Source organism: Vulpes lagopus, chromosome 7 (genome assembly GCF_018345385.1).
Source record: "Vulpes lagopus strain Blue_001 chromosome 7, ASM1834538v1, whole genome shotgun sequence".
In the NCBI taxonomy this organism is placed as follows: domain Eukaryota; kingdom Metazoa; phylum Chordata; class Mammalia; order Carnivora; family Canidae; genus Vulpes; species Vulpes lagopus.
This window is the reverse complement of record NC_054830.1, coordinates 7,307,361-7,326,055: the sequence shown is the minus strand read 5'-3', so window position 1 is coordinate 7,326,055 and position 18,695 is coordinate 7,307,361. Positions and strand designations below refer to the sequence as shown.

Genomic DNA, 18,695 nt, shown 5'->3' with positions numbered 1-18,695 from the left:
CATGTTAAATAATACTTATATGTTTATTAGTCATGTTATTGTTGATATTACTGATATTTGTTATTATTTTTATTATAAGAACAATTTTATGACTAGAAGTCTGATGATTTGTTACCTATTATTTAATTTTTCATATCTTTGTCAATTTTTAAAATTGGGAATATGAACTCAAAAACAGTCCCCCAGGGTACACCATAAAAATCTGGCCCCCTGTCACCTGTTCCCCTGTCCCCAGTTCCCCTCCCAGAGGGTAACCACTGTGACTGGTATCTTATGCCATCTCCCAGAGGTGGCCTGTGAGCCCACAGGCAAATGTGTGTGTATTTATACAGCCCTTAAAAATACACTCAGAAATGAAGGCAAGCAATGCAAACTGATCTACATCATGCTTATTTTCACCTTAACACATTGAAGACAGTTTCACATCAAGACTAACCCATTTTTACTTTTTAATAGGCATAAATGGATCAATTTTAATTTCTTTTTGTATCATTTTGCTTTTCAACCTCTTTATGAAGTATAATATACATACAGAAGAGTGCACCAAACCTCTCTTTTCTATTGGTTTCATTGGCAGCAAGACACCTTGTTTTTTTATTTTTTAATTTTAGTTTTCCTGAGGTATCGTTGACATATAAAACTGTGAGACATTTAAAGTGTACACCATGCTGATTTGATATATGTACACATTGCGAAAGGGCTCACAAGCTAATTAATTAACACGTTCGTCATCTCACGTGTTTATGTTTTTTGTGTGTGAGAATATTAAAGTTCTACTCTCCTAGCAAATTTCAATTGTATAATACAGTGTCAGCAAGTACAGTTGCCACATTTTACATTAGATCCTCAGACTTTATTCATCTTACAGCTGCAAGTTTGCCCCCTTTTACCAAACTCTCCCTTTTACCCACCCACCCCAGTCTCTGGCAATCACCACTTTCCTTACTCTCTGTTTCTCTGAGTTTGACCTTGTTTTGTTTTGTTTAGATTCCACACATAAGTGATACAAAACAGTATTTGTCTTTCTCTGCTTGGCTTATTTCATTTTGTATAATCTCTCCAGGTGCATCCACGCTGTTGAAAATGGCAGGATTGTCTTCTTTCTAGTGGCTGAATAATATTTCATTGTGTGTGTATCACATTTTCTTTTTTTAATACTTTTTTAAAGATTTTATTAACTTATTTGAGAGAGAGAGAGAGAGGGAGAGAATGAGCAGTGCGGAGAGGGAGAGGCAGAGGAGAGGGAGAAAGACGAGGCACCTGGGTGGCTCAGTTGGTCAAGCAGCTGCCTTCGGCTCAGGTCGTGACGCCAGGGTCCTGAGATTGAGCCCTGCATCAGGCTCCTTGCTCAGCAGGGAGTTTGCTTTTCCCTCTGCCCCTCACCCAGCTCGTGTCCTCATGCTCTCTCTCCAAAAAAAAAAAAAAAAAAGAAAAGAAAAGAAAATTAATTAAAAAAAAAAACGAAGAGAGAAAGAGAAGCAGACTCCCCACTGATCAGGAAGTCCAATGCAGGGCTCAATCTCAGGACTCAGAGATCATGAACTGAGCCAACAGGAGACACTTAACCGACCAAATCACCCAGGCTCCCCCCCAGCAGTTAATTTTTTATTTAATTTATTATTGGTATAGGACACACATGCACATGTTACAAAAATCACGAGGCAGGAGAGGGTTCCTAGAATGAAAGCGGCCTCCCTCCCATGCCTTGTCTCTTTCACTTCATCTCCTAGGGAATTCACTAGTTTTTCTTCCTGCAATATTCTGGATATTTTGAGCTCATGTCGTAGAACCACAGCTCCATAAGGACAGGATTTTTTTTTTTTTGTTCCAGATCTACCTCCAGCCTTTTAGGATACTGTCTGGCACATAGTAGGTGCTTAATGTACCTGGTAGACATATAAGAAGGTTATGTATGCATTTTCACAAATAGTACCCTCCTAAAAGGCTGTCTCTTGCACCAGAACATAAGCTCCATGGGTGAGAACTTTTTTTCCAGTTTGGTTCACTGCTGTGCCCAGTAGGTATACCAAAAATATTTGTTGAAGGAATGAAAGGTTCTCCTATCATATTGTCCAGCCACAAATTTCTCACCACACACACATGTATGTGCATCAGTAAATGAAGGTGTCCTTCCATCCTAGCAGCTAGGCACACAGAGATGCCTAGGAGAAGCTGAATGAAGAAAAGAGAGGGAAACCAAAGAATTGTAGAGAAGATGGGGCCCCAGGTTGGAAGGCAGGATAAACGTGGGCCTTCTTGTCTGGTTGACCGCAGCAAGGGTTGGACAGTCATCCATCAGCAGAGGCGGGGTAGATTTTTGGGTGCTCCCAGTTTTGTAGGAGTCTTTTCTGAATTCTGAGGTCTTATCAAGGCAAAAAACGAATCCTGTCTTTGGGACAGGGCGTGGCACATGGTAGGAACTTGATTATTTGTTGGAAGGAACTCAGAGTAGGCGCTTCATACTTATTTGCTGCATTGACACATAGGTGCTTCGGGGGCTCCTTGTTGAGTAAATAAAGGGAATCTCATGCTCTCCTCCAATTCCAGGGTCCCAGGGATGGGCCAAGAGCATATCTACAAAGATATACAAAGACAGTTGTTTCAGGTGGAGGCCACCTGGCTAGGAGAGACGCGACGTCACGGAGCCGCGTGACGTCACTCGCCGGCAGGTTCTCACGAGTGGGGGCTGGGAGGGACAGGGCGAGGGGTGGGGGGGGGCGGACAAAGGGACCCCGCGCCTCCCCCGCCGTAGCAGCGCGCGCTCCGGCCCGACCCGCCACATCTGGAATTCATTGCCTCAGCGGCCCGGAAAGGGGAGGAGAGGAGGGCGGGGCGAGTGGGGGGCCTAGGCGGTGTCTCTCCCCGCCCCCTCCGTCCCCGGTCCCGATCCCCGGGACGCAGTCCCAGCTCGGCGGGCAGCCCCAGCCCCTGCCGATGCCGTCCCGGGGACGCCGACACCGAAGCTCCTCCGGCCAGGGCAGGGACCCGGGCCGGCCCAGCCAGGTGAGTGTGCCGGGCGACGGCGGAGGCAGAAAGGACGGGCCCGGGGTTCTCTGAGTCGCAGGATCGGAGCTGCGGGGGCCAGGCCAGGGGTTGGGGGCGCAGCGGGGCGCGCACGCGCCGCCCGCGCTCCTGCTGCACGGAGGGAGTGGTCACCGCGCGCCCTCCCCACGACTCCAGGCGGCCCCTCCAGCCTCGGCAGCGAACCCCCAGACTGAGCTCCCCGCCTTCCCCGGCGGCAGGAAGTTGGCGCCGAAGAGAAGGCGGAATCCGAACGTTTTCGGCCGGAGACCGAGCGGCAGAACGCCGTGGTCCGGGCCGGGGGGCTCGGGGGGAGGGTGTCCGAGGGGCAGGGCCCTCCCCCTGGCCGACTCCGGCTGCGAGAGCGAGGGGTGCCGCGCGCCGCCAGGCTTCTAAGCCAAGGGGCGGGGTCCGCAGGGAGGGCAGTCTGCCCACCGCCTGCAGGTCGGCCTCCGTGCCTCAGTTTCCCCGAGTAGTTGGTCTTCAGTCACCCCCTCGGGGGCGTGGCTTTGTTCTGGAGGGAAAGGGCACGTGAGTGCGTGAGTCCCGCGCCTCTCCTTTCACCTGGGGCCCAGGGACAGGGCGGGGGTGCAGTCACCCGTGGCGCGGACCCCGTGTGGTCCCCTGCCCAGCAGAGCGTCGGAACCTCGCCCCCTCCTCCGGCACGAGTTGACTCACCCGGGGATTTCCATGCCCTCCCCGACTCTGCCGCAGTCAGATGCCCCGGGCGCCACGCGCTGAGCCCACGGTCCCCCCGCGTGGCGCGACGGCGGGTTTCGTATTGGCGGTGCGGCTGCTGCTGGGATCACCTCCCCCCCCCCCCACAACACACACGCTCCCGCCGCTAGGTCCTTCGGGAATACCCGGAGAAGCCCCCGGCGGGCCGCAGAGGCGTCCCCAGCCCCCACGGGAGACGTAGGGGTTCCTCGCGTGTGGCTGTCGCGAGAGAGGAGGCGCGGCCCCAGCGGGAGCGAGTGCGGATACCGCGCATTCCACCGCCAGATAAGGAGGCCTAGACTGCAGCCGAGGGCGGGGGCGGGCGCTGCCGCGGTCTCCACGGAGACGCGCTGGGCTTCGCCTGGCCGGAGGGCTGCCGGCCACCAGAGGGGTCTCCAGCCTTGGCTGTTGTTTGGGGGCTAGGCCGAGTTTAGGTGCCTCTACCCTTGGGGGCCCCCGGGGCTTCGTTTGTTTCGTCCGTCTGTCCATCCATCCATCCATCCATCCGTTCATCCATCCATCCATCACACAAGTTTTCTGAGCACCTTCTGAACGCCAGGCATCATGCCCAAGGGGCTGAAAACGGACTTGGTCGCTGGCCCCCAACACTCATTTAATCTACGGAAGCCAGACAGAAAACAAAAAATACAATAATAATCTCTGAGGCTGGAGGGTTGTGTGAAGATACTAAAGCAGGCTGCTGTAATAGACCCTGGAGAAAGTGGCTGTGATAGACTGAGGGTCAGAGGAGACACCCCCCCCCCCCCTCCGAGCCAGTGATCCTAAAACCGAAACGCGAAAGAGAAGGAGACAGTCATTCCAGGATGTGAGGGAAGGGCATGCCAGGTGGAAGGACAGCCAGAGCAAAGTCTCCGAGGTAGGGATGGAGGTGGCAACCTAGGAGGCCAGTGTGGTTAGAGTTGAGAGGCCCTGGGGGGAGAGGCCCTGGGGGGAGAGGCCCTGGGGAGAGGGGGCTAGCCCGGCAGGGGCCAGGTCATTTTGGGCAGTGGGGAGCCATGGATGGATTTGGAGCTCAAGGAGTGACGCGCTGTGTTGGAATTGTGCATTATATGGCTCCCCCTGGCCGCTGCATGGAGAATGGCAGCGAAGGGTGGGCCTGACCCCCAAAGGGAAACCAAAAGAAAGGGTGGAGGCGCTGCACTAGCTAGCGTAAGTGGAGCGGATCAGTGAGTGGCCATGGACCTGTAAACACAGGGCCTGCCTCAGTGGAACTCGGAGTAGGGCTCTTGGAAGCCGCTGAGGCTTCCTCTGTCCTTCCTCTCTTCTAATCTCCTCCTGCACAGTCTTGGTGTATCTTCCCTTCCCTCCAAACCCTGTCACTTGTCCCTCTCATTCCATTTCAGGCCTAGCCATTCCCCGTTTCTGAGCCCAGTGACCTCCTACTGAGCCTCTGGGAAGAAGTTAGGATGGCCTTGGTGAAGGTGAGCAGGAGACAGGCCCTGTGTTTAGCCAGGTCTGGGAGGCCGACACAGGGAGGGGAAGCCACCAAGGCCTGTCTCTGCCTGGGAGTGTGCCTCTTTTGTCAGTCTCCATCCAGGCCCCGCTTCCTCTTTCTGGGAAGCATGAATCTGCCTTAAATTCTATCTTCAGCAAAATCCTCCTGGGGAAGATGAGAGGAGGGGGCAGTGTGGGCTTCAGTTTCTCCCTCTCTAACTAGCCGAGCTACCTCTCCTTCTGAGGATCAACCTCCAAGGGCTGAGGGCTGCAGAAAGTGAGCATGTGGGCTTCCTCCACCCCCCCTCCTCTGCCGCACCCCCTCCCTCCCCCAAGAAGACAGACTTTTCCGTGGGTTTCTGGGGTATGAGGACCGAACTCAATTTTTATTTCTCCGGGAAGCATCCATAAATCTTACTCTGGGCTGCCAGGCCAGAAGGCTGGCGGCCCCATGTGAGGGAGGGGTGAAGGGGTCACCACCGGACACACCGTGGGCTTTTTAGCCCACCAGCAACGATGCTTCCCAGGTCTGCAAGGGGCCCTTGATTCGCAGTCATGAACCCCAAAAGGGGCCCAGTAGGCCAGGGCAGCCCGGGGGCGTCTGGTCTGCGTGACCCGGCGGTCAGGCCGCGGTTCATACTCTCCCCAGGGACATCCACACAGCCCTAACTCTGTTCTCTGAAAGAAGTGGTCGGCCTGTGAAGGACGCGGCCCTAGCGCTTTCCTTAGAGCGCCCCCAAGCGGGCCAATCAAGGGTGGAGGATGCAACGCTCCGGCCAATGGGCGAATCGCTCAAGGCCGGGGATTGAAAATAAGCCAATCAGGGCGCGGGCTGGTTCTGCCCGAAGGCCGGTCGGGTGAGGCCGAGGCCAGGGCCAGGCGAGCTCCCGGCCGGCTGCAGCCTGCGTCGGGCAGAGGGCATGGGGCGTCCAGAGCCCGGCCCGGCAGGGGAACAAGGGGCCTCTGTGTGGCGATCTGGGCGGGGCGGCAGTCTCCAGGGATGCGCACAAGCCTTTCTCTGTTTCCAAACTAGGACGGATGCCCCTTCACCCAAGGGGAGCAGCTGGCTCTGTCAGGCCCGGGGCCAGGGCGCCCCTCGGAGGGGGCGTCCGGGGACTGACATGGCTGGGTGACCCCGGAAGCCCCCCATCATTCCCAGGCTCACTAGGAACCGGCCTAACCAGCCTTTGCTGGAACCACACGATACTCCTGGAGCGCACGTGGTCCCTGCCAGGCATGTTTCCAGGGACCTGGGGAGGGAGGGCTTCCCGCACCCTCCCCCCTTGAGCTAGAGGCTGGGGCTTCCTCCGGGCTCCCCTCGGGAAAGACAGACCCTGCACCAGCTCCTCTGAGACACCCACCACCAAAAGGCCAGGAAGAAGGGGCCGTGATGTTGGCCTCTTGGCCTCTCTGCCCACGCTGCTTCCCGCCCCCTCCCCCCACGGCTCAGTTTTCCTTGAGAGGGGGGTGACTCAGTCTTTCATGGAAACAAATGCCGTCCCCCCCTCCTCCCTTCAACCCCCTCCCCTGCGGTGCGGCTCGCCCCCTCTTCGGCTCACATGACTTCAGCGCTGCAGCAGCTGCCCCATCCCTCCTAGCCAGGACCTCCCAGACTGGTCTCCTGTGGCTCCCCCAGCCCATCACCCCTTCCCAGCCCTTCCCACACCGGATGTGACCGGGAAGTGAGGACTCCACCCTGTTTGTTCCAGGGGCCTCACATCTGGATTTCATCCTGGCTGGGGAGGGAGGGGGGTGCCAGCGCCCTGCCCACCCCGCTGGGACCCTCTGTCTCAGGGCAGGGCTAGATGATGCTGATGAGAACAGGATGTTGGGAGTCTTGCCTGCCTAGCTCAGTCTGCATCCCCTCCTCAGAGACTGAACGGAGGGCACTTAGTCCCTAGGTGTGTGTGTGTGTGTGTGTGTGGCAGAAAGAGGGGAGCTAATACATTAGCTAGTATTTATTGAGTGCTTGCTATGTGCTAAGGGTACCTCATGGACCATTCAACAGGATTTTCCCATTACCCCATAGAGTGGCCTTTTCCCCATTGCACAGATGAGGACATTGGGGCCGAGAGGCCGAGTGTTGAGTGATTTCCCCAAGGTCCCACAGCATGTCAGGAGGAGTGAGGGTTGAACCCTGGGTTGCCTCCAAGGTCTTTGTCCTTGAAGGTGCTTGACCTCTGAGATGTTTAAACCTCAGGGCCATCCTGGTGTCTCCCCAAGACCTTATCTTGGGAGCATCCTTGGCCGCAAGGCTTAGACCCAGCCTGAAACCCAGGGCAGTGGGTGGTAATGAGCAGGGGATGGTTCTATCAGCAGCCAGCATCTTGCTAACCCAGGTTGGCAGGTGGCATGAGGTCCCAGGCTCTAGTGTATTCCAGAAGGGAGACGAGCCCTCCAGGCCCTGTCCAAGGGTCTGGGTAGGTGAGCAAGAGTTCTGGGAGTTTACTTTGTGTCCCTCATACTATTTGGGGGGAGCTTATGTTCTTTTGAAAGACTGTGCAGCTTAGATGTTATAGAGGCTTTGGAGTGGTTCTCTGGCTCTGCCACTTTCTAGCTGTAAGACTTAGAGTGAGTGAATTGACCTCTCTGAGTTTCCCATTGGTAAACTAGGGACGATAATACTTCTGACTTCATGTGGCTACTCCGTGCGAAGTGAGGGAGCTGGGATTCAAACCACAGCCATCCAGAGTCACATCCCAGGGAAGCAGCCACAGCACTGACCTGTCTGTCTGTCTGTCTCTCTTTCCTCTCTGCAGCTCTGACAGCCCCATGGCCCTGGCCGGCCACTGAGCCCCACCATGGGCAACCTGTACTCAGAGTACCTAAGCCCCAACAAGGTCCGGGAACACTATAATTACACCAAGGAGACGCTGGACACTCAGGAGACGGCCTCCCGCCAGGCGGCATTGGTCATCATCATCATCCTCTGCTTTGCCATCGTAGTAGAGAACCTGCTGGTGCTGATTGCAGTTGCTCGCAACAGCAAGTTCCACTCAGCCATGTACCTGTTCCTGGGCAACCTGGCTGCCTCGGACTTGCTGACTGGAGTGGCCTTCGTAGCTAATACTTTGCTCTCGGGCCCGGTCACCCTGGGGCTGACACCCATACAGTGGTTTGCCCGAGAGGGCTCTGCCTTCATCACACTCTCCGCCTCCGTCTTCAGCCTCTTGGCCATTGCCATTGAGCGGCACGTGGCCATTGCCAAGGTCAAGCTCTACGGCAGCGACAAGAGCTGCCGCATGCTGCTGCTTATCGGAGCCTCGTGGCTCATCTCGGTTGCTCTCGGGGGCTTGCCCATCCTCGGCTGGAACTGCCTGGGCCATCTCGAGGCCTGTTCCACTGTTCTGCCGCTTTATACCAAGCACTATGTGCTCTGCGTGGTAACCATCTTCTCTGTCATCTTATTGGCCATCGTCGCTCTGTATGTCCGAATCTACTGTGTGGTCCGCTCCAGCCAGGCCGATGTGGCTGGCCCACAGACGCTGGCCCTGCTCAAGACGGTCACCATTGTGCTGGGGGTCTTCATCGTCTGCTGGCTGCCTGCCTTTAGCATCCTGCTCCTGGACTATGCCTGTCCTGTCCGGTCCTGCCCCATCCTCTACAAGGCCCACTACTTCTTTGCCTTCGCCACCCTGAACTCATTGCTTAACCCTGTCATCTACACATGGCGCAGCCGGGACCTGCGGCGGGAGGTACTGCGGCCACTGCAGTGCTGCAAGCAGGCGGCAGGGGTTCAAGGACGGCGGGGTGGGACCCCGGGCCATCAGCTCCTGCCTCTCCGCAGCTCCAGCTCACTGGAGAGGGGCACGCACATGCCCACGTCGCCCATGTTTCTGGAGGACAACACGATAGTCTGAGGGGCAAGTGGGCCACCAGACCATGGCAGAGGACTCTGTGGGGAGGCACAGGGGACCTTGGACAGAGATGTGGGGCTGCCAAGCAAGATGCCCCCACTCCGCAGACCTGGGTGATATTGAAAATATCTCACACCGGGCAGAGCTGCATCAGGGTCAGAGGCTAGTGCGGTAACTGTTGTGACACCTTAGAACTGGATCGTGGGGAGGCTTGGATGACCTGGAAAGGGCCTGGGTTACAGCAGGCAGACACTCAGGTGGCACAGCAGACAAGCACTCAGGGGGAACTCAGGGCAGGAAAAATTTACAATCTGGTCCAAGGGATTTCAACATTTCACGACTCTCTGGCCCTTCGCCCTGTACAAAACTTCCCTCTCCGAGTCTAGACCCCCTGTCACCTTCTGGCAACCTTAGGCCACTTCCCCAGAACCACTGTCCCCAGGCGCTGGAGGCCTCCTCCCTGACTGTCCTGGGTGGCTCTGGCTAACAGTTGCAAGGCCCAAATCCACAGCTTCCTTAAATTTCACCAGCTGCCACTTTGGCTACTTCTTCCCTTTCCTCTCTCTCTCCACGAGATGCTGGGGAACCACAGGGTGGAGGCGGCGCTGGATGGCATTCTCAGACCTCACTGTCCAATTGCACTATTTGGGGGCACTGAAGCATCACCAAGGGCTGGAAAAACTGGCCTGGGGGGCTGAGTAGGACTCTGGGCCTCCTGGTGGGAAAGGGTAAAACTTGAGAAGGTTCTAGGGGAGCTGTTTGCACAGGATCCCCACTCCTAACCCCCCTCCCCAAGATACTTCCACCTCGAGCCCAGCTGAGCCCGCTGTATCTCCTTTCCAGTTGTATTGTATGGAGGAGCATGGGGGTGGGGGTGCCAAGGACACTTGTGGGGTACTCTGCCCTCAGCTGCTCCAGAAGGACTTTGCTAAATTCCATGGATAGATGGAAGGGACTTTGCGGTACAAATGAATATTTATGTGTGTCTGTGTGCATGTGTGCATGTGTGTGTGTCAGTGATGTGTGTGATCCCCTCTCCCCACCATGCTCCCCCAGAATGGATGCTATTGTGGTCTCACATGTGTGTTGAAGCTGCCAAAGAGGGGTCCGGTCCCTGCACAGGCCCCCTTTGTAATTGCTGGCTCATCTTCCCCCTTGGGAGCTGGGGTACAGCTCTTGGGGAAGGAAACCTCACGCCTCAAAGTGATTTCTTGTGAATGCAAAGGCTGGGGGAGGGGGTCTTGGGGGGCAAGGAGCCAGTCGGGGGTTTGTCTCCCCCATACAGCTCCCCAGATGCCCCCCGTGCCTGAGACCTGGGCCCAGGCCAATAAACGGTTCAGTCTCTCATTCTGGTGGTGGTTGTGTTTTGAGCCTTTAAGGCAGCAGTTCCCCTAACTAACTGTTCCCCTAACTAACTGTTCCCCTAACAACACCCGGTGGCTGGAGGGTGGATGGGATGGGGAGGGTGGCTGCTGCCCAGGCCACTCATACTTTGCCAGCCTTCCTATTTTGTGCCCCAACCCCAAGTCCCGCCCAAGCTAGGATTGCAGTGACTTCTGAGAAGACCAGGGTAAATGCTGACCTTTCCCCTAGGGCATCTGTCTGGCCCTTCCCAGTGATTAATTAGACTCCAGGCCTCCCTGCCTCCCTTCAAAAATAGCCTGGCGGGTGTGGGGAGGCTCCCTACTTCATCTCACATGCATGTTCCTCCCTGGGAGATGGTCTTGGGGGACATGGGCTCCAGATAACCCTCCAGGGCTCAGTATTCCCCAAAGGAATGGATAACTTTTGTCGAGCACCTCCCAAGATGTGAATCCTCAGAAGGTGGGAGTTACTATGAGCTATGGAGGAGACGCGGGTTCAGAGAAGGTAAGTGAGCTGCTCAGGGTCACACAGCTAGTTGGAGCAAGCCTTTGTCTGGATGTGAACTCAGGCAGGAACAATTTACAACCCGGTACAAGGAATTTCAACATCTCGCTGGGCTGACTCTGGATCCTGCCAGCTCTGCCACTGGGCCAGAGAGAGTATCCTCCACCCCCTCTTTGCCATGGGAGGAGTGGGGAGCATGCGCTGCCAGACCCACTCTGAATCAGGAGAAACCCAGATGGGACACAGCTGGGGGGTGGGTTCCTCGCTCAGCTCCAGGATGACACTCCCTTCTGCCCAGAGGCAAAGGGCCCAGCGGCTCCTTTGAAGACAGATTTGGAGCTTTAATGGGGAAGTCAGTTCCCTAAGCTAGAGCCCCACCCAACACACCAACGCAAATATTGGAGCAGCCAGTAAGAGAAGGAGTGGGGCACACAGCAGCCAGAGGCTGAGAGGTCTGCACTCCCCATCAGAATTCCCCTCCAGTAGTTCACAGACAACCTCTGTTTGGAAACCCGAGCTCCAGTTGAGTGGAAGGAACTGGAGGAAGAGGCACCGGTCAGGCCAGAGTCAATAAATTTCCCCCAGATACACACCTGCTTTCTGTACCTCCTCCTTCCAGCCTCTGCTCAAATACCACCTCCTCAGAGAGGCCTGCCCTGACCACCTTCTCTATGAGTCCCTCTCCTGCTTATCACCTGGGAGGACATTATAGATCAGCTAATCTGTCTCCTACCCCCATTAAAATGTGAGCGCCTTGAAGATAGGACGGCATCTATTTTTTTTTTTTAAGATTTATTTATTCATGAGAGATAGAGAGAGAGAGAGAGAGAGAGAGAGGCAGAGACAAGCAGAGGGAGAAGCAGGCTCTTCGCAGGAGCCCCATGTGGGACTCGATCCTGAATCCCAGGATCATGACCTGAGCCTAAGGCAGACGCTCAACCACTGAGTCACCCAGGTGTCCCAGGACGGCATCTGTTTTACCACTGTGGCTCTAGCATCTTAAATAGGACTTGGCATGTTCCCACTGCAGGACTTTTGCACCTGCTGTTCCCTCTGCCTGGGTGATCTTCCTCCACATATGCCTGTGCCTCGATCCTCTCTCACTCTTTGGGCCTACGATAAAATATCACTGTGGGTGAGGCCTGGCCATGCGTACATGTCTGGTCCTATCTGCATAACTTGCTACTTACTCTCTTAGATGCAAGACATTTTGCTTCTTCATCCTGCTTCTTTTTTTTTTTTTTTAAGATTTTATTTATTTATTCATGAGAGACAGAGACACAGAGAGAGGCAGAGACACAGGCAGAAGGAGAAGCAGGCTTCCCGCAAGGAGCCTGATGTGGGGCTCGATCCGGGATCATAGGATCACGCCCTGAACCAAAGCCAGATGCTCAACCGCTGAGCCACCCAGGTGTCCCATATCCTGCTTATTTTCTACCTCCCCCTTCAGAATGCCAGTTCTTTGACTGCAGGGTTGGAGGTGGTTTGTGTCTGTCTTGTTCGCTGCTTGGCCCCAGGACTCAGAACAGTGGTGAGGACACAGTAGGTGCTCAGTAAGTGCTTGTGAGTGAATTAAAGCAAAAGCAAAGCTGGTCATTTCAGTGAGTATTAAGTTTGTTTCCTGTGAAGAAAATAGTTTGAAGTACTCTGTAGACTCTATTACTGGCACTCTGACAGGTAAAAATAAAACAAAAAACTGAATCACCAGAGAGGTCAAGTAATCTAACCAAGGTCACGTAGCACATGCGTGGAGGGATGGGGATTTGAACCCAGGAAGTCCTTGGTTGAAAACTGTAGCAAAAAAAAAAAAAAAGCAAAAAAGAAAAGAAAACTGTAGTCGCATCTGATCCTCCTCAATATCCTGGCCTGAAGGTCTAATTTACTCACATCCCTCAAATTTTGGAGCCTAGAACAGAACAGACCAAGCCACAGGGATGCAAGAGGACTTTGACCTCCTTTTTCCCTATGGAGACTGTTGGCCATTTTGAAGCATTGGAATCACCTAGAGTAACCTGGTGAAATGCAGGCCCTCAAGCTTCTAGAACACAAAATGTGGCTAGTGTGATACAGGCGCTGAATCTTAATTTTAATTAATTTAAAAGTAAATAGCCACGTGTCACCATTGGCTACACTACCAACAGCACAATTCTAGATTCTGGATCTGGTTTCCACAGCCTCTGAGCCACTGATCCCTCTTGGTATGATGCCATCTTTTCAACAAGAATTTGTAAGTCTTACCACCATTATTACTGTGAATGACATTGTAGCTTTCACTTATTATTTCATGATTTTTGGAATGTTTCTTTTAATTATGATACCAAGATTAGACTCAGCTGCAGATGAAAGAAAACACAGAATAATAATAACTTAAGGGAGGGAAATTGATTTCCCTCATATAAAAGGGTTCAGAGAAATTGGTCCTGGATAAGGACAGATGCCCACTTATCAAGGGTCCTGACTCCTATCCCATGTACCTTGATCTCTCTCTCTTTCTCTCCCCTTCCCGCCATCCATCCATCCATCCATCCATCCCTCCACCTACCTACCTAAATACTTCACTATGTTTCCTAAGAACAAGGCATTCTCTTCTATAACCTTAGTAAAATTATCAAAATCAGGAATCTATAAACTTTAATCAGATTTCACCAATTGTCCTATTACTGACCTTTAGAGCAAAAGAATATCCCAGATCACTTGTTGCATTCAGTTGTCTTTTTAGTTTCCTTCAATTGGAACAGTTTCTGAACCTTTCATTGTCTTTCGTGACCTTGACATTTTTGAAAAATATAGGTCAGTTACTTGGCAGAATGTCCTTCCAGTTGAGTTTTTCTCATGTTTCCTCATGATTAAACTCAGGTTATGCATTTTTGGCAGAAATACCACAGAAGTAATGTGTTTTTTCTCAATCAGTTCCATCACTGGCAACGTTAACTTTGATCACTTGGTGGTATTTGCCAAAGTTCTCTTGAAAGTTACTATTTCCTTCTTTGTAATTTTTATGTATTTTGTGGGGAGGTACTCTGAGATTCTGTAAATATCCTATTGCTTATCAAATTTTCAGTCATTTAGCATCTATTCTTGTCTGATCCAATGACTACTCACTGAGTTTTTTTTTTCCTCTGAGTTTTTTTTTTAAAGAAAATCAGAGAACATCACGTCATTTTTCTTCCACTTTTTATTTTTAGAAGAAAGCAAAACTTTTTTAAACTTAACCACAATGCTATGATCGCACTTATCAAAAGTATCAATCAGTGTCAAAAATTTCCCTGTCTCTATTTTCATTTTTAGCATTTGTTTGACTCGTAATCCATCCAAACAAGGTCTTCTTGTGGCATTTAGTTAACGAATCTCTGGTGTATGCAAAGTTTTTTTCTTAATTAAAGATTTTATTTATTTATTTATGAGAGAGAAAGAGAGAGAGAGAGAGAGGGAAAGCATGAACAGGGGTGGGGAGGGCAAAGGGAGAGGGAGAAACAGACTTACTGCTCAACAGGGAACCCAACACTGGCTCGATCCCAGGATCTCAGGATCATGAGCTGAGGCAGCCAGGCACCCTTCTGAAGTGTCGTTTAACAAGCTTTCCTTGTGAAACCTATTTAACCTTGTTTAACGAGGCTTAACAGCCTATTTTTTCTTCCTTCCCTCCATCCTTCCTTCTTCCCTTCTTCCTTCCCTCCATTCTGGACTAACTCATTTGTTGAAGAAACCAGGCTCTTTGTCCTGGAAAGTTTCCCATAGTTTGGAATTGGCTGATGGCAGTCTTAAGGGGTGATTTAACAGGTTTCCCTGATGGCTTCAAGATTGGTATTTTTGGCTTCAATTCTCGATCGGTAGTTCTGGAAACTTCCATCAGGAGGACATGAAGTCTGGCTGTCCCTTTCTTGCTGATAACTAAGACTGATCAGGGCATTCAGGTGCCACCAGCCTGACCCCACCTTTATAAATTTCCCATCCAACTATTCCTTTTTTTTTTTATTTATTCATGAGAGACACAGAAGGAGAGAGAGAGGCAGAGACACAGGTAGAGGGAGAAGCAGGCTCCATGCTGGGAGCCCAACGTGGGACTCGATCCAGGGTCTCCAGGATCTTGCCGCGGGCGGAAGGCGGCGCTAAACCGCTGAGCCACCGGGGCTGCCCCCATCCAACTATTCCTAATGGTTTGGTCATCCATGGACAGCTGTTGACTGGATCCATTGTTTTCAAAGGATTTCTAGTCCATCTTCCCATCTTCACATCCTGGCTCTTTTTTCTCATTTGTCTACAAAGCAAATGTACTTTCCTAAAATTCAAACATCTGATGTTCACTACCTTTCCCTGAATGTCTTGTCTGGAAAAATCAAATCTGTCATAAAACGGAAATAAAGTTGGTTGGATGATTCATTTTTAGTGGTGATTGTGGTGTAAGTGTTAAAGGCACTAACTAGAAAGTCAGAAAAACCTGACTTGAGTCTCAAATCCAATAATCAACAACCCAGGTAGACTTTGGGCAAGTCACCTGACAAACCTCACCTGGTTTTTTCATTTGTAAAATGATTATGTTAATAATTCCAACCTCAAATGTAAAATGGTACTGCCACTTTGGAAAACAGTTTGATGGTTTCTTACAAAGGCAAATGTAAACTTAGCATATGACCCAGCAGTTTGACTCCAGGTATCTACCCAGGAGAAATGAAAACCTATGTCTGCACAAAGACTTGTATGTGAATGTTCATTACAGCATTTTTCTAATAGCCCCAAAGTGGAAACCACTCGAATGTCCATCAGCTGGTGAATGGATAAACAAAATGTGGTACATCCATACAATGGAGTATGACTCATCAATAAAAAGAGGTATATGTTGCTTATGTACTGATACACATAATAGCATGGATGAAACTCAAGGTAATTATGCTATGTGAAAGAAGCCAGACACGAAAGATCCCATATATGATTCCATTGTCCATAAGAGGCAATGTAGGTTAGTGGTTGCCTGGGGCTAGAGGTAGGAATAGGGATTAACTGTAAACAGGCATGAGGGCCATTATTGGGGTGATGAAAATATTTTAAAATCATGTGGATTGTGATGATAGTTGAACAACGTGGCAAATTTACTAAAAACCAGTGACATACTTAATTAGTAAAAATTTTGTGGATGTAAATTTTCCTTCAATAAGCTTATTAAAAAAGAAACCCAACTTCTCAAAAATACATACTGAGTGCTCTGTTTGCTTCCTACCCTGAGAGATCCTGCTGTTTAAGTAGGGGAGACAGTTCATAAAAATAAATATATATTACAATGTTAGGAAGTTTCCATCATGGAAAACAGTACCCAGTTTCCTTATAAGATTAAAAATAGAAATACCATATGATCTAACAATCCTAGCTCTGGGTATATATCCAAGGGAAATGAAATCAGTACCTTGGGGGAGCCTGAGTGGCTCAGTCAGTTAAGTGTCTGACTCTTGATCTCAGCTTAGGTCTTGATCTCAGGGTTGTGAGTTCAAGCCCTGCGTTGGGATCCACACTGAGTGTGGAGCTACTTAAAAAAATAAATTAAAAAAAATAAAAAAAAATCAGTATCTTGAAGAGATATTGATGCTCCCATGTTCATTGTAGCATTATTCACAGTAGCCAAGGTATGGGTTCATCAAAGGATAAATGAATAAAGAAAATGGGAGATATATACATATTTGTATATATATTACATATATGTATTACATATATACTTATAAATCACATATATATAACATAAAATGTGTGTGAGAGAGAGATGCACACATACATATTCACAATAGAATATTATTCAGCCATAGAAGGGAATCCTGCCATTTGCAACAATATGGATGAACCTGGATGACACAATGCTAAGTTAAATAAGCCAGACACAGACAAATATCATATGATTTTGTTTATTTATGGAAACTAAAAAAATGGGATTCACAGAAGCACAAAATGAATGGTGGTTGCCAGGGGCTGAGGAATAGGGGAAATGGGGAGATGTTGTCCAAAGGGTATAGACTTTCAGTTACAAGATGAATAAGTTCTGGGGCACCTGGGTGGCACAGCTGGTTAAGGGCCTGACTCCTCGTTTCAGCTCAGGTTGTGATCACAGGATCTTGAGCTCAAGCCCCGTGTTGGGCTCTGAGCTGAGTATGGAGCCTGCTTAAGAATTTCCCTCTGCCCCTCCCCACCAATCTCTCTCTCAAATGAATGAATGAATTAATTAATTAATTAATTAGTAAATAAATAAACAAATAAATAAATGTGTCTTTAAAAAATAAGGTGAGGGGGGCACCTGGGTGGCTCAGTGGTTGAGTGCTTTTGGCTCTGGTCATGATCCTGGGGTCCCGGGATGGAGTCCCGCATCGGGCTCCCTGCAGGGAGCCTGCTTCTCTCTCTGTGCCTCTTATAAATAAATACATTTTTTAAAATGACGATGTCATCACTTAAAAAAAATAAGATGAATAAGATGAAGTTCTGAGGATATAATTATGGAATGGTAATTGTAGTTAATACTGTATTGTTTAGTTGGAATTTGCTAAGACACTAGTGTCCTCATTCTACCCACACAAAAAATGAGAACTAAGTGAGGTACTGGGTGTGTTAATGAGCTGGATTGTGGTAATCATTTCACAAGGTATACGTACATCAAATCCTCATGTTGTACACTTTAAATACATGCAGTTTTTAATTGTTAATTATACCTCAGTAAAGCTGGGGGAAATGCTTCTTAAACTTTCACAAGTGGGGAGAGCTTGTGAAAAATACTACTTCCTGGGCCTGACCAGGGCTGGAAGATTCTGATGCCAGGCTCCGGGACTGCATTTTTGCTCTGTGTTGCTCCTGATGTAACCCATCCATGACTTAGAATTTTCAGAATGCTGGTTTGGGGTTGATTTTGGGCTGTAAGATACTGCCCAAAGGAAATATGGCTTGGAGAAGGCCATTGCTTTGTCATTTCCACGTGGAAATCATTCTCATCCAGGGTGATTGCACACCCTTGGGGGACGTTTGGCAAAGTCTGGAGACGTTTCCAGTTTCCTCACCTGAGGGTGGAGGTGCTATTGGCATCTGGTGGGTAGAGGTCAGGGATGCTGCTGATCATCTCATAGTGCACAGGAAAGTCTCCTATGACAGAGGATTATTATTTTTTTAATAATTTTTTAAGATTTATTTATTTATGATAGACAGAGAGAGAGAGAGAGAGAGAAAGGCAGAGACACAGGAGGAGAGCGAAGCAGGCTCCATGCCGGGAGCCCCACGCAGGACTCGATCCCGGGACTCTAGGATCGCGCCCTGGGCCAAAGGCAGGCCCTAAACCACTGAGCCACCGATCCCCAGACAGAGGATTATTTGGCCCCAAATGTCAGAAGTGCTCAGGTTGAGGCACAGCATGTGCCCTTCTTTTTCCTTCCATCTGATCAGCTGCTTCAGGACTCGTAGGCCAGTGTTGGGAGTGTGAGGCAACTTCTGGGGGCACCCCGGATGCCTTGATTAGAGGCTGTCTGGTCACGCCTCTTTGCCAGGTAGTTTTAATAACTTACTGATTGCCTTTGGAGAGGCCGTTGTGGTTAATTAGTGGTCGTTTCCGGGAAGGAGGTGCTTCACGTGAAGTTTCTCTGATTTAATGGCCAGGGCAGGCCCACTCCTCATTCCTGCTCAGTGTGGTGAGGAAGATTTTCTTTACAGTTCCGGAGTGCAGATCGTGTGTTTTTACTTCATGTGCCAGGAGGTGGGTGATTCCTCAGGCTCTACCCAGTGTTTTCCTTTAGGGCCTGGTGGTTACAATGGGTGGTG

The 18,695-nt window shown here is 50.6% G+C and overlaps 1 protein-coding gene across 2 annotated transcripts; it reads left to right on the top strand.

Annotated features, from left to right (window-relative positions):
• The first annotated feature begins 2,857 nt into the window (after positions 1-2,857).
• On the top strand, positions 2,858-10,397 carry S1PR2 (sphingosine-1-phosphate receptor 2). Of its 2 annotated transcripts, XM_041764414.1 has the most exons (3): positions 2,858-3,003; positions 5,103-5,180; positions 7,953-10,397. In XM_041764414.1, the coding sequence occupies exon 3, from the start codon at positions 7,995-7,997 to the stop codon at positions 9,051-9,053; it is 1,059 nt and encodes a 352-aa protein (XP_041620348.1). In that variant the 5' UTR covers positions 2,858-3,003; positions 5,103-5,180; positions 7,953-7,994; the 3' UTR covers positions 9,054-10,397. The 2 variants fall into 2 exon arrangements, with proteins under 2 accessions (XP_041620348.1, XP_041620347.1); XM_041764413.1 differs by lacking the exon at positions 5,103-5,180.
• The last annotated feature ends 8,298 nt before the right edge of the window (positions 10,398-18,695 follow it).